Here is a 14,039-nt window from a genome sequence, read left to right as displayed (position 1 = left end):
TTATAATATAATTATAAAAAAAAGCATAGCTAATTCTATTATATAGTAAAAATAGTAGCTTAGCTTTTGCCGTAGATATAATTGCACCTATTTAATCCTTTTTAGAATATACTATAAAAAGACATAAAGCGCTAAGCTAAAGTTAAAATACTAATAAAATATAAAAGTACTCTTGCTAAAGCTAAAATTATTTTAGTAACTTAAATTATAACAAACAATAGTATAAGTATAGATAAGGTATATATTACCTTATAAATAGACTTTTACTGTAACTAGTTTATACAAGTTGTACTTAATGCGTAAATAATAGTAAAGAAAATAATACTACTATAAGTTTAGAAAATAGTCCCCTTACAGCTATGCTCTAGTACTACTTAATAAGTAAGTACTATAGTTTATTATAGCAAAATAGTAGTTAACTATACTTTATTATAAATACTAAATATAGTTAGCGACCTAAAGACGCACGTAATGCAATAAGCTAAAAATAAAGTTAAAAGTATATATATAATGCTATACTTAGAGCAACGCGGCATAACAGTTAGTTAGCTTTTAAATAATTTTACCTACCTGCTAAAGGACTTAAAGGATACAAGTATATTTTTTAAATATATAAAATAAAAATAATAAACCTGTAGCTTAATTTACTATAGTTTATATACTTTAGTATTACTACTATGCTTGCTAAAGCTTTCTACACAAATAAAAAATAAGGACTTACTATTATAAATTAGTTAAAAGACTACTTCTAGACACTAAGCGTAAATACTATAGTACTAGTAAGTATAATAATATACTACGCTATTAATAAGTACGCTAAAGCTAGTACTAGAAAAACTATACTATTTTATAATTATATAATAAAAGGTAAGTATACACAAAATAGTACACAGCGCATAACTAATAAAATATAGCAAACTATAATGCTATTCGCTAAAAATAGAACTAGCTAAATCTATTAAAGTAGCTTATTATATAGGAAGTACTGCGCAAAGAGATTGCTATACACACAAATAATAATAATAATAATAAACTTACTATAGCTATTAAAAATAATTAATATAATAATAATATTAACAACATTATTGCTACATGTAATTTAGAAGAAGGGGAGTATTATATACAATTAGTTTAATAATATAAAAAAGAGCAGTAACTTTATTCTAACTAAGTTAAAATATATTATACAGAAAATACAGAAGTATAGTACTATATATGCAATTACTATTAATAATACTAACTAAGTTTACTTATATAAATATATGTTTAAGTACGCCTTTTATCTAGTAATATAATTAAAATTAACTTTAATTATAATATAAGCGCTGCAAGTTTTGTGCAAATATGTAAACTAAATAATAATACTTAAGCCTAGTTTTAAAATAGTAATAGTAGATAAAATATTATTATAAATATAAACTAGTATACTTTTACTAAACTAGCCTAAAAAAAGTACTATACTAAACTATATATAATAGTTGTTGTGCTTACAAAAGATAAATAAAAGTAAAAACTAACTAAGTATTAAAAACAGGCTAATATATATAAAGCGCAGGTAAATAAGCACGCAACTAAAAACAGCTTTACATAAGTATATAATAGTTTGCTTTAGTAGTAATTTAGTAATATAACTATTAATATACCCTATTAATTATACTATAATTGCAGCTAGTGTATACAATATAGGACTATAGAAAATAATAAAATAAGGCAAAATTCTAAATTCTACTTAAAAGTTTATAATAAATGCTTAAACTTAGTAGAATGCGTACTACTATAAAAGCTATTAAGCAGAACTTGCATATATAACCTTTACTTAATATATAGTATAGTTAGGCGCTATAAGCAAGCTTGCCTATTTCTGCAATTTTATTAAAGCAGGCAATACTATTAAAGCAGGTAATACTAGTAATATAGGCAATACTAGCAATATAAGCAATACTAGTAATATAGGCAATACTAGCAATATAGGCAATACAAGTAGCATAAGCAAACTATATAAAATAGTTAAATAGCGCTAGCTAAAATATATAATAATAGGCTAAAACTAAAAAGTAAGCGTAAAGCAAATATAGTAAATATCCTAGTTGCGCAGATTGCTAGCTACTAGGGCCTGCCCAGCCTACTATACCTAAGTTGAATTTTCCTGACGTTAAAGCTTAAACTACAAGCTATATTTAATTTTTTTTTTAAAAAAATTATATATTATTGTGTTAAGGCATTGCGTTTAATAGTAAAAGACTACTAATTTTAGTAGGGTCTTGGCATTGTAACTGACTCGACCGGGCGACTAACTTGCCTGTGTAATACGTTAGGGAAAATACAAATAATTAACACAAAATTTGGTTTACACGAGCGGCTCGGGCCGGACGCGTCATCAAGTATAACAAGCAGACGCCAACGTCGTCAAGTTTTGAAGAATAGTTATCACCCCCTGCCAATATACCCTCTTCGTGATATATTTCTTCCGCAACTAGTCTAACATACTCTCCCATGTAACTGGATCTCGGAAAGTAACGCGTCTGTTCATGAAAGATAAAATAAGCCAAAATGCTAAAACAAGTGACATGAGGCTAAACGCTTACATCCCAACGCCAATCAATGCACTTGCCATACATGAGGAGGATACGCAAACGTCCTTTCGACCAGCTTTACCAACAGCACATAAGCGCGCGCGTTACGCCGCGATAGGCTTCTGCTGTCCACCTGCACTTGGAGCCTGCTTGCTACGGACCTCCAGCTTCCTAGGTTTCTTCTTTCCTTTCTTCGCACCTTCATCGTCGACATCTCCAACTTTTTCGTGTGGACTATCACTCTGCCCTGCCGTCTCTCTCTCCCGAGCGACCATATCGGCAGCCTGTCTGAGAACTTCTGGATTGGGCACTGCATCCTCCTCATCAATCTCCTCTGCTTCTGCTTCACCCTCTTCCACCCCATCGCTCTGCTCTCCACCTTTCTTGTCTTCACTTTCTTTATCCTCCTTCTTGCCATCTCCCCCCTTCCCGGCATTCTTCAAGTTAATCCATGGCCCATGGAATCCACCCACCCCGGCACCAACCAATCCTCCCACAGCTGTTGTCGGAATTGTCGCCACGGTCCCCACAACTGTGCCAACCACCGTACCAAGTCCGGCACCAACAGCCATTCCTATGCCGCCGCCGCCCACACTTCCCTGAAACGCGCCAGAACTCAACATACGCGCCTTCTTGCTGTTGCCGTGCGCCTCAGTTTCCTTCTTATACGCATCTTGTAGGTATTTCTCCCGCTTCTTGGGATCCTTTATTACGTCTGCGGCGGCACGGAGGGAGGAGGCGGTTTTTTGCGCGGCAAGAGCGGCTTCGGCTTTTTCGGCTGCATCTTGGAGTTTGGATTCCGGGGAGGCTTTCTGGTTGGCGATGTCTTTGAGCTCTGCTTCGGGCAGGTCGTCGCTTTTGGCAGGCGGCTTAGACGAGGACCTTTGCTCTAGCTTCTTAGGCGGCATTTCGTCTGCACTGTTGTGGCCCAACGTTTGTCAGTGTTGGAAATCAACGGACGCGTGGAGTGAGGAATAGCCATGGTGCAGAGAGCTTGCTTAGGTCTGTATGATGAAAGTTGCTGTGGGTTACTGCTGTGACGTCATCTGTTCGCGTGCTGCAAAGTACGATCAAGTCAAAACTTGGAAAGAGGTGGGACAGCATCTCGTGAGGCATCATCAGGTCATCATTCATACGATGGTGCGGAAGATGGAGTTTAGAGCGTTAGGTTTGTCCTATCAATACAGCAATCCTCCCCAGTAGAATGGCTACAGATGTCCTACTCCCAGCTCAGGGTCCAACTTCCCTTCCATGCACCAACCTTGGTCAGGTCATTCAAACCCGACAGCTTCAATACACTGCTAGTTTGGTTGTAGTCCACCTTGCTCTTCTCAATAGTGTTTCCGTTTAGCTTGATCTCTCCAGCGCAACGAGAAACGCCTAAGATGGTAACATGGCCTAAAGCATTTGTATCTTTGTAGTCACCGTGGACCTCGGCCTTTAGTTGCCCGTTGAGAGCAGCGAAAGAAACCTCTAGCGTCTCAGAGGGTTCGAGCGACTCTCCATCATCCACGTACAAACTACCAGACGCAGCGCCGTCGCTTGAAAGTGCGACGATTAGTCCCCATGGGTTCTTGCGGGATTCAGTTGTTGTGTATCCAGGCTCCTGGGTGGGTAAGACGGAGCCGCTGCGGATGAATACTGGGATATGACCTAGTGGAGCGGAAATAGAAGTGTTGACGCCAGCCTCCGCCTGCACGCGCTCGCCAGAATACCAATCATACCACACGTCACCATCAATGATACCGGGGAAGACACCATTGACAGTGTCAGCATGTGGCTCAAGAACCGGAGTGACGAGTATATTAGGGCCAAGCAGAAACTGGGTGTCGACGCCTGCGAGCTGCGGCTCATTGGGAAACTCCCAAGCTAGGGCGCGCATGACGGTAGATCCTGTCGTATGTGCCTGGTGGAAGAGGGTATACATGTACGGAAGCAGAGAGTATCGGATATGCATCGCAGTCCTCGACGCGGATGCCACAGCGTCCCAGCGGAACGGCTCCTGTGAGATGGCAGAAAGCACGTTGTGGTTCCGGTAGAAGGGGAAGAACGCGGAAAGTTGCATCCAGCGGGAGCAGAGTTCCATATCGGTGTTGCCATTGAAACCGCACGTGTCGACACCGAACATGGGTATGCCAAAGAGTGAGAAAGAAAGCGCCTGAGGGATAGAGAAGTACATGTAATACCTAAATATTGAGGTAAGAAGTCAGCATGTGTCTCAACTGCAGTTCATATCTGAGTGTTACGTACCATTTGCTGGCATTGTCACCACCCCAGTGGCCAGCCCATTTGCCGCTTCCAGCAAAGGTAGATCGTCCGATGACGAAAGGTCGCTTGCCAGGGAAGACAGAAAGAAGACCCTGATAAGTAGCGTTGATGATCTGGTGACCCCAGACGTTGTGTACATCATACTCCTCCACACCATTCGCGTGCGTCGCGTTAGGACTCACCGCATGGACAGCCAAATCCCCCTGAACATGATCGATAACGTACGGAGGATAGTTGACATCTCGGGCTCCGGGTGTTGGTGTAGTGCGTAGGTAGCTGGTAGATGTTGAGCTGGCTTGCACAGTGCTTTTCGCAGCATTCTGACTGGATGCTCCGGACGATGCTGAAGCGGCTTCAGTAGCGTTCGAGATGTTGAAGCCTTCTGGGTAATCAAAGACCACATTGCCAACTTCGCCAGGTAGAGCAAACGGTGGGTGGACAGGGTTGAGAGACACATTGCCGGTGCCACAGGAGCCAATGCAGAACGACGACACTTCTGTCATATCAACCCAGAAGCCGCTAAATGGGACCTCCTTGTACCATTCGACCCTGTTATAATCAGCACGTCTTTCTTTAACCATAGGGGGCAATACTCACATCTCCTTAACCCACCAAGACACCCCGTTTGTAGACATCCAATCAGGGAAAACGGTGTAGCCTGGCCATACAGCACCAATGTATTGGCTACCATCCGGGTTCTTTAAGAAGACACCAGATTCATTACCGCGTGTGTACGTGTCATACGAATCACTGGCATTTTGGAGATTCGGAATGTAGATCGCTCCGTCAACAATCGGGACAAAGTGCTGGTTGTGCTCGTGCAGCCATCCGAAGAAGTCTGCCACTCCGGACGAAGGGAAAGTAACCGGGTCGAGAGTGAAGTCTCGGTACTGGTCCATATAATCGATGTCAAGCCAGATGGTTTCTAAAGGAGATTTTAGCGAATCCAAGATATTGGGTGACTACAGTGAAACAGTAAAGGCTGAACGCCCTGGAGTAGCTTCACAAGTTACCCTGCATTTTCAAAGCGTTGTAAATATAAAATGCTGGATCATACATACCCATGGGGATGTTGAAAGCTCTCATCGTCTCAACAATGTCTCTCGTCTCCGTCCAGTTGCGATAGCCCCATCGACATTGATGGTATCCAAAAGTCCAATACTGTTGCATGGCAGGAAGCCCGACGGCGGACGTCTGGTATTGTTTCGTGACCTCGGGTTGTGTTGGCCCATCAAAGAAGAAAAGGTCAATAGTCCCTCCTAGCGTCCTCCAGGTCATATTCTCCGGCTTTAGAACGATATCCATGCCGTGTAGGTTGCGATAGTACACGCCGTGCGAGTAGGATTCATACGGGGAACCTCCACTACCGTGCTTTTCATCGTATCCGAAGCTACGTTGATGAAGCTCAGATTGCTTCAGGGCCCGTTTTGTGTTGTTGCCACCTTTATTGAAGTAGCGTGTCTCGAGGTAGAATGGATGACTACCATATAAGTTACGGTCGATGGGATCACCCACATCAGCTGCATATATGGTGGCAGTAAAGTTGTTGTTCAAACGCAACCTGTGGATACGCTCTCCGAGGCCATAGAGATTGTAGTCCTCAGGCAGGGTATTTACGAACTCGATGAATTGGTTTTCGTAGACGAGGTGGGCGCCTTTGGTCGTGAAGATGACATCGCTGGTTGAGTGCCGAGTCACGGTGAACCAAAAGGATGGGTCATTGCCCCCTAGGATACTTGTTAGTAACGTTGCAATCGAAGCATTGGAAAGTAAACTTGAACAGCGTGAACGCCTTTCCACTTGGAAGTTGTAAGGGTCCATGAGGCCACCAGCTCGCTACTTGGGAGCTACTCACAGTCAAAATGAAGATCAGAGTCCTCATACGAGTCTTCAGGCTTTGGCCTGGGAATAAGATCCTCTGGCACAATCCATTGCGACTCATTGTTCGCGCTCTGCTTCCGTCAACACCTTTCCCTCGCCTCTCCTCCCAATGGTCAACTTACAAGGTATTTTGGTACAACACTAACCGCCAACCGTCCCTTTGCCTGATACTCGACGCTCAACCCCAAAGCCTCGACGTCAGTACCGTAAACATTGCACGGCTCTCCCGCCAGAGTCAGTACAGCACTCAATCCTCTATCATTTTTTTGCACGTCGGAGGCTTTGTAGCCAGGGCAAACTTCTTGAGCGTTAACAGCCTCGGGATCTTGAATATTAGGAAGGACTTCGGCGCCAGAATCAGCGGAGGCGGGGATAGTAAAGACTGAGCGGAAAGATGTCGGCGTGCCGTTGAGAGTAGTAGACCAGCCGCTTGCTGACGAGCTTGTCGGTGTCTGAGCATTCGTCAACACTGAGAAAGAGGATAGTATTACTAGTACAGAAGCTTGGAGATAGCTTGAGCGAGGCATTGTTGCTCAGATGGCGTTTATCTGCTCGTCCCGGAATCGACTGCGAATGAGACTCGTGGTTGCGAAGTCTTACTTTATGGCGGACACGAGTAGCAAGTTATACCCATCCGGCGGCCCGCCGTCGACTCCAAATGCAGCAAGTTGCGCGGAACCATCTCAAGATTTCCCCGCAATAGCAAAAAGCGACAAGCCGGAATGACGATGGTTCAGCACATGGACGAGAAATGGCGCATAAGCGAGTCCACGCGGGGAAGTTCCGTTGGCGTCGTTCCGACATTCAGCGAATCGGTGCCCGTGGAGAGCAGTAGTGTACAAGGCGTGGGTATATTTCAAGGTTGCAAAGCTTCCGCCCTCGAAGCTTAACATGGCCTATCACATAGAAAGTAGTAGAGGGTCACTTGCTATGATATGATCGATGCGCCGTACAAGGAAGAATAGCAGGACGACCGCAAGATTATAAAGGTACAACATCGAGGGACCAATTGGGCGTTTCCAGACTGTGACCGCTGGCAACATCGTGTTTTTCCAACAGCCCCCCTGTTATTCTTCCATGCACACCCCATCAGCGCTATCACACGCGCATGCCTTGTTTATCTGGGTAACTAAGAGAGGAAAGTGCCCGGTCGGACCGCTAACAATTGTAGCTGCGCCTTCTGATGCTGCAGCTCAACGGTCCGTAGCTGCATGTTCAAAATGGTGGATTTGCGATATCAACCATCTCCCCGCAATGAGGCGTTTTTGGTCTGCGCCGTGATTTCGGACAGCTTACCGAGCTTGAACCCATTACACGATCAGGATCTAGGAAAGCACTCGAGCTTCTTTGCTTCATATTTCATATGACCTATTTGTACTATTACAGCTTATGATTACATCCACATAGTTGGCTGCTTCGTGGCATCTTCCCTCTCTCGTTCATGGATCGCTCCATAGTCGGATGGTAGCACATGCAAGACTCGGTCGTCTCTGTTTTAGCCTGGACCCACATGCAAAGAAATACAATCATTGGTTGGAAGTCGGAACGCAACCGTTTGTATCTTGAGGATGAGAATGCTTAGATGGATTTTAATACACGCAGTCAAGGAAGGTTGATCACAACGTCACATCGTGCCGCGATTTGTGCGCTGCGATGGCAGTGGATGTGTCTAGCATGTTTGACGACTCCAAAGAACTCTGTGCTTGAAATTGGGCAAGTGGAAAGCCCTTGAGGAGACTTGGTCAAGCTTGCAAGCATCGAAAAACAACGCAACATCCTAAGAAGTTGGTCGGTGATCTTGGTGATATCTCAGGAAAGAGGAGAGTAATTTATTGGTGTCATTGTGCTTAGCATAGATACACTGGTTGTCTTTGGTGGTGGTGGTGGTGCCGGTAGGTTTGGCGGCACTGGCGATTGCGATGACATTTGGTAAGTAGTTGGTGATAACCGGAGATTTGTGTTCGTAGGGCTCGAAGGTATTGCTGTGACTGGCTTTGGGCGGAGTGTAGCAAGAGATGGAGGTACAGCTGGGGATAAAGGTTCGGGTACAAGAGTAGGGTCCCCCTCTAGGATTTTCGGAGAAAGGGATGACGAGACTGAGAATTTTGCTTGAGTAGGTATCCGCGCGGAGTTGCCGTTGGGCAAAATGGACCTTGGAGGCTCAGCATTTTGCTGTTCTCCTATGATATCTTGATACCAGCCGTAGGAACGAGAACTTGGGCTTGGGCTTGGCGGTGGAAGGTCAGGTAATGAGAGTAATGCCGATTTGCGCTCGAGCTCCGAAATCGTGGTTACTCTTGGATCCTGAGGGGTTGACGAGTTTCTCAGATTCGAAAACCGTTCAAGTTCGTACTCCGAGCTCCACTTGCTCGACGCTGGTCTCTGCAGATTGGCCGATATTGAGGGTGCAGATGGGAGAGGATTCTCGGTCGGCGGTGGACGTGGAAGTGCCTTCTCCGTTGATATTGACCTTGCTTCACCCATATGGTCCAAAGCTTTTGCGAACCCTTCGGGGGTCATTTTCTGCTGTTGATGGAATCCTGCATTGTACGGGCTATTCGGCAATGAAGCCACTAGCGTTTTCTGATCGTTGTCAACCGTCCACCGTGTCGCCTTCGGAGGGGACTTGTCACGATTCGACGAAGGGGATTCTATCGATTTGTCGGGCTGCCGTCTTCCTCTAATCCTCCAGAACCAAAAGCCAATTCCAATCAGTAGCGCGATCAAAGCCACTACTCCCACGCCAATCCCAATAGCTGACGCTGTGTTCAAGTGTGAAGTTGGCTCTGTACCTGATCCTCCAAGTGGAGCAGCATCATGGACGCCAACACATTTCCCACCAGTGCATGTCTTGCCTATTGAGCAATCATTGTCGGCAGAACATGTCTCGACAGAACCGCCAACCCGGCTTGTGGTGTTTGGGTGGATCGATACGTTTGTAGCGGTCGCGCTTGGGGTAGGTGCAACCGAGTCGAGGTCGAGGAGAGCGAACTCTAATGTAAGACTGGTGGGTAGAGCGGTGTCTACGCGTAGGGCTGTTGGCTCTGTGCGTAACGTGGTAGGCACCGTGGTTTCTCGCCGTCGAGTGGTAGTAGAAGTGATAGACATTATGATTAAATTCGGTGGTAGAAGTATAAGATGTATTGAGGCAAACGGGTATTCGCGTCAATAGCAATGGTCGCGTATCGCAAGCCGCGCAACAATTTAGAAGCCTAATGGGTGTAGCCGGTGTATAGTATAAAGGTGTTAATGAAACTCGAATCGTTCAAGAGGGCAGCATCTTGGGCTGGCGGCGGGCAAAAAAACCTCAGAAGAAGGAGTCCTCGCGACAGCATGATGCAAGGCGAGGGGTGTTGATCTCAACTTGTAGGACCGGCAAAAAGGCCTAAAATTTATTGAGATGTACAAGTCGATCCGCGTTCGGCTGGCAGTTTGACGATCCTTAGCGTGTAAGCCAATGTCACACCGCGCCAACCCGGCAAAAGCATTAGTTTCCCCAGACAGAATGACAGCGCCGCCCATGCATCAAAAGCAATAGTAGAGCGATTGAGATGTACAGAAAAGGCTGTAAAGCTGCACAGTTGGAGATGTTTTGATATCTGACGGTTTCGCAACGTTGCGATACTCTTGGTCGCATAGTAGCATACCCGGGCACGGTGTTGTGGAGTACTGTAGATGACGAGTCATGAGGTCCAGGGTTCGTTCCTGACTCCTGAGCCCACAAGGTTGTTTCAGGTGAACGAAATGGTACCTGCGTACTCTAATTTTTCATCGCCAGCCAATCGACCACGTCCCTCGCGTTTGTGTCAGGAGGGAAGACCGGGTACCAAACCTTGACAATCGTGCCGTTTTGGGTAGCCAAAGCAAGTCGTTTGATCAGCGTCTTGTTTTTCCATTCAAGGGTTGGTAGCTTCAGCGCTTTTGCAAATTCCAGTCTCCCATCTGAAAGTAATTGGTAGGGAAGGTGCAACCGCTCTTTAGCCTCTGCTTGATACGAAGCATCTTGAGTCGACACTCCGAACACGTTCTTCACACCTAGTCTGCGTAGCTCGGCCATTTCATTGCGAAAGCTGCAAGCCTGTGGAGTGCAGCCTCTCGCTCCTGGTATAGAGTTCCAATCGTCTGGTATTGTTCTCCAGGTGCGCCAGTGCGCGGATAGCAAAAGACGATGGTAAGCTCGGAGAAGGAAGACACGTCTACCTGGCCGGCCTCCTGAGGTCGCTGACAAGGGAACGCATGGAATCTCTAAACCAGTCAAATGCGCGCAAGCTCCATCGTTTTTAGGGACAGGTAGAGCTGAGCACCACTTACAGCACTCGGGTAGGCGGTTAGACAATACGGCGCGAGCGATGCGGACAGATCATTCGGGAGTTGGCGGATACCGAGTGAGGGAGACACACGTCAGAGCTGTTATCGATAGGCAGGGCAAGACGCGTTTCTTCGCGTTTCCAATCATGATCATGTCGTCATGCATGATTCCAGCAAATCAGCGTGCTTGCATAGCAAAGTGACGGCAGTCGCAACCCCGCTCATTCCATTTGCTGGCAACAATCGTGAAGTACAGTGAAGCCATCTACCGACACTCATCCACATTCCCCAGTCCTACGCTTTGATGCAATCCTTGCGCGCTTTTCGACCTCTACGAACCTCGCTGAAGCTTCAATTTAGTCCCACAAGTAGCTTACAAAGAGCTACATTCACGTCAACACACGCAACCATGGCCCAAGAGTTTAAGCTCAAGGGCGTGACGTCCTTGAATCTAAAGAACGGGGAAAAGAAAGAAGTCGAGGTGGAGGGTGTTGAGGGTGGCAAGGTACTTTTGTTGAAGACGCAAGACCGGGTACATGCGACATCAGCAAACTGCACGCATTACGGAGCACCACTGGCGAAAGGCATACTTACACCTGACGGTCGATTGACATGCCCTTGGCACGGCGGTAGGTCCACTTCTCTCCCTCTAGGAGCCTCGAGTCTAACATTGCACAGCTTGCTTCAAAGTCTCAACCGGGGATGTTGAAGACGCACCAGCCCTTGATCCGATTTCCAAGTACGACGTGTTCGAGAAGGATGGCGCCGTATACATCAGGACCGACGAGGACACACTGAAGGCCAACCGAAGAACCTTGAACGTCAAGTGCTCGCCAGTGAGCAACGAACACATCCTGGTCATTGGAGGGTATGTTGCAAATGGTGGTTAGCTGTGATGGTGATTAACAGAGTATAGTGGTTCCGGTACCCTTGGCGCCGTCGAGGGCCTCCGAGGCGGGGGCTACCAGGGCAAGATTACGGTCATCTCGAAAGAAGGCTACCAGCCCATTGACCGAACCAAACTGTCCAAGGCTTTGTTGGCTGACGTGTCCAAGGCAGCGTGGAGACAGAAGGATTGGTACAAGGACGCATCTATCGACATCATTGAGGATGAAGCTAAGAGCGTTGACTTCTCGGGCAAGAAGGTCTCGAGCAAGTCGGGCAAAACGTACGAGTACTCGAAGCTGGTGCTGGCGACTGGCGGTACCCCAAGGTGGCTGCCGTTGGAAGGCCTGAAGGGAGACTTGGGGAACGTATTCCTACTACGCACCCTGCCAGACGCGCAGAACATCTTGAAGGCTGTTGGCGACAATGGTAAGAAGATCGTCGTAGTGGGCAGTTCTTTCATCGGTATGGAGGTCGGCAACTGCCTCGCAAGTATGAAGAACAATGTCAATATCATTGGCATGGAAGAAGGTAAATGTGTCTCACCACACCGTGTTTAGACAAATAGCTAATAATCCAACAGAGCCAATGGAAAGGGTGATGGGCAAGAAAGTCGGCAAGATTTTCCGTGGTCTTCTCGAGAAGAACGGCGTCAAGTTCAAGATGGGCGCAAGCGTTGACAAAGCAACACCATCGAAGAGCGATTCTTCAAAGGTTGGCGCCGTGCATCTCAAGGACGGCACAGCGCTTGAAGCCGACGTGGTCATTGAGGGTGTTGGCGTCTCGCCTGCAACAGAATACCTCAAAGATAACCCGAGCGTGACGCTAGAAAAGGACGGCTCATTGAGGACGGACGAGTCGTTCGCCGTCGAGGGCTTGAAGGATGTCTACGCCATAGGAGACATTGCGACGTACCCCTACCATGGTCCTGGAGGCAATGGCTTGCCGGTTCGCATCGAGCATTGGAACGTTGCACAAAACGCCGGCCGCTCAGTGGCCAATTCGATCAACAACCCAGGATCGAAGCCAAAGCCATTCATTCCTGTGTTCTGGTCAGCTCTCGGTTCGCAGTTACGCTACTGCGGTAACACGATGAATGGATATGATGATGTCGTTCTCCAAGGCAAGCCAGAGGAGCCTTCGTTCGTCGCCTATTACACGAGTGGAGAAGAGGTTGTGGCAGTCGCGTCTATGCAAAAGGACCCATACATGACGCAAAGCGCAGAGGTACTTGATAGCCTGAGCAGAATGCATACAAGCCATACGCTAACGTCTTACAGCTTATGAGGAGAAAGAAGATGCCGAGCAAGAGTGAGCTCCAAAAGGGGGTGGACATTTTGGAGATTAGTCTCCCGAATGAGGTGAAGATGTGAAGAAGCATGCTGCGTCCAAGAAGGGTGTCTGGAGGTGTTGGGTGGGATTGCAAGCAACGATGGACGTGGCTATGAAATTGTGTGATTATTGCTTACTCGCTTTTGTATTCATCCCTTTTCGAGTAAGTGGGGTAGACGATGACAGTTCCTTTTCGTAAGGCGACCAAGTAATGGAAAAGCACAAGACAGAGATTTGCAGCGTGTGACGGCAATGCGTAGTGGCCCTTGACCAAATCCTCTCCAGGGTGGTTCCGAAGTAACTAGTGGTTAGACATGGATGGATTGAGGGTAGGGACGCACAAGCGAGGAAGGTGCAAGGCTCGAGTAACGGCAGGTTAGAGCGCTAGGAGAAGGTGGACCCGGGGTGACACCATGCACGGCAAGGGCGATCAAAGCGCCAGCGTCTAATCTCCGAGGAAGAAGCTGTTACCTACATGAAGGGGGCGGTCCAAGCTGCGAGGTCATAAGCCAAGCGGAAGAATTCACGGCTGGGCAATGAGAGAGAGAGAGAGAGAGAAGTAGTTTATTATTCGAAGAAAGAACAAGAAAGAAAAAAAGGCGTTAATACGGAAGCTGCGAGTCATGCCAGGTAGGTGTTGATTGGATGTGCTGCCGAGGAAAGTTAAGTCAAGTGAGAGAGGATGCAGGGTCGCTCCCTTGGACGGTGGGAGAGACATTGGTTGATGAGCGTCAGTCATCATGGCGAACATGTTCCTCAAGTCAAGCTTCATCAGGCGCTTCAAGCTTGCCC

General features: G+C 46.7%; 5 protein-coding genes across 5 annotated transcripts; 1 reads left to right on the top strand and 4 right to left on the bottom strand.

Annotated features, from left to right (window-relative positions):
- Positions 1-2,429: 2,429 nt before the first annotated feature.
- On the bottom strand, positions 2,430-3,553 carry K460DRAFT_362069 (uncharacterized protein). Its single transcript, XM_040932573.1, has one exon. The coding sequence runs from the start codon at positions 3,479-3,481 to the stop codon at positions 2,678-2,680; it is 804 nt and encodes a 267-aa protein (XP_040793885.1). The 5' UTR covers positions 3,482-3,553; the 3' UTR covers positions 2,430-2,677.
- A 127-nt stretch (positions 3,554-3,680) lies between these two features.
- K460DRAFT_303405 (glycoside hydrolase family 31 protein) lies at positions 3,681-7,434 on the bottom strand. The gene is made up of 6 exons (XM_040929942.1): positions 6,845-7,434; positions 6,697-6,793; positions 5,903-6,568; positions 5,439-5,766; positions 4,824-5,390; positions 3,681-4,759 (listed from the first exon to the last, which is right to left on the bottom strand). Exons 1-6 carry the CDS (start codon positions 7,247-7,249, stop codon positions 3,793-3,795), a joined length of 3,030 nt encoding a protein of 1,009 aa, XP_040793884.1. The 5' UTR covers positions 7,250-7,434; the 3' UTR covers positions 3,681-3,792.
- A 737-nt stretch (positions 7,435-8,171) lies between these two features.
- Positions 8,172-10,107, bottom strand: K460DRAFT_31496 (uncharacterized protein). Its single transcript, XM_040930299.1, has one exon. It carries the CDS (start codon positions 9,828-9,830, stop codon positions 8,532-8,534), a length of 1,299 nt encoding a protein of 432 aa, XP_040793883.1. The 5' UTR covers positions 9,831-10,107; the 3' UTR covers positions 8,172-8,531.
- A 128-nt stretch (positions 10,108-10,235) lies between these two features.
- On the bottom strand, positions 10,236-11,511 carry K460DRAFT_382771 (uncharacterized protein). The gene is made up of 3 exons (XM_040935426.1): positions 11,408-11,511; positions 10,923-11,018; positions 10,236-10,844 (listed from the first exon to the last, which is right to left on the bottom strand). Exons 1-3 carry the CDS (start codon positions 11,439-11,441, stop codon positions 10,483-10,485), a joined length of 492 nt encoding a protein of 163 aa, XP_040793882.1. The 5' UTR covers positions 11,442-11,511; the 3' UTR covers positions 10,236-10,482.
- On the top strand, positions 11,440-13,288 carry K460DRAFT_269193 (uncharacterized protein; the record flags this gene model as incomplete). Its single annotated transcript, XM_040927547.1, has 5 exons — positions 11,440-11,659; positions 11,709-11,898; positions 11,947-12,446; positions 12,499-13,142; positions 13,196-13,288. 5 exons carry the CDS (start codon positions 11,440-11,442, stop codon positions 13,286-13,288), a joined length of 1,647 nt encoding a protein of 548 aa, XP_040793881.1.
- Between the last annotated feature and the right edge of the window lie 751 nt (positions 13,289-14,039).

This window comes from Cucurbitaria berberidis (genome assembly GCF_010015615.1).
Source record: "Cucurbitaria berberidis CBS 394.84 unplaced genomic scaffold K460scaffold_1, whole genome shotgun sequence".
NCBI classification, from domain to species: Eukaryota; Fungi; Ascomycota; class Dothideomycetes; order Pleosporales; family Cucurbitariaceae; genus Cucurbitaria; species Cucurbitaria berberidis.
This window is presented reverse-complemented; position numbering and strand designations above follow the sequence as displayed.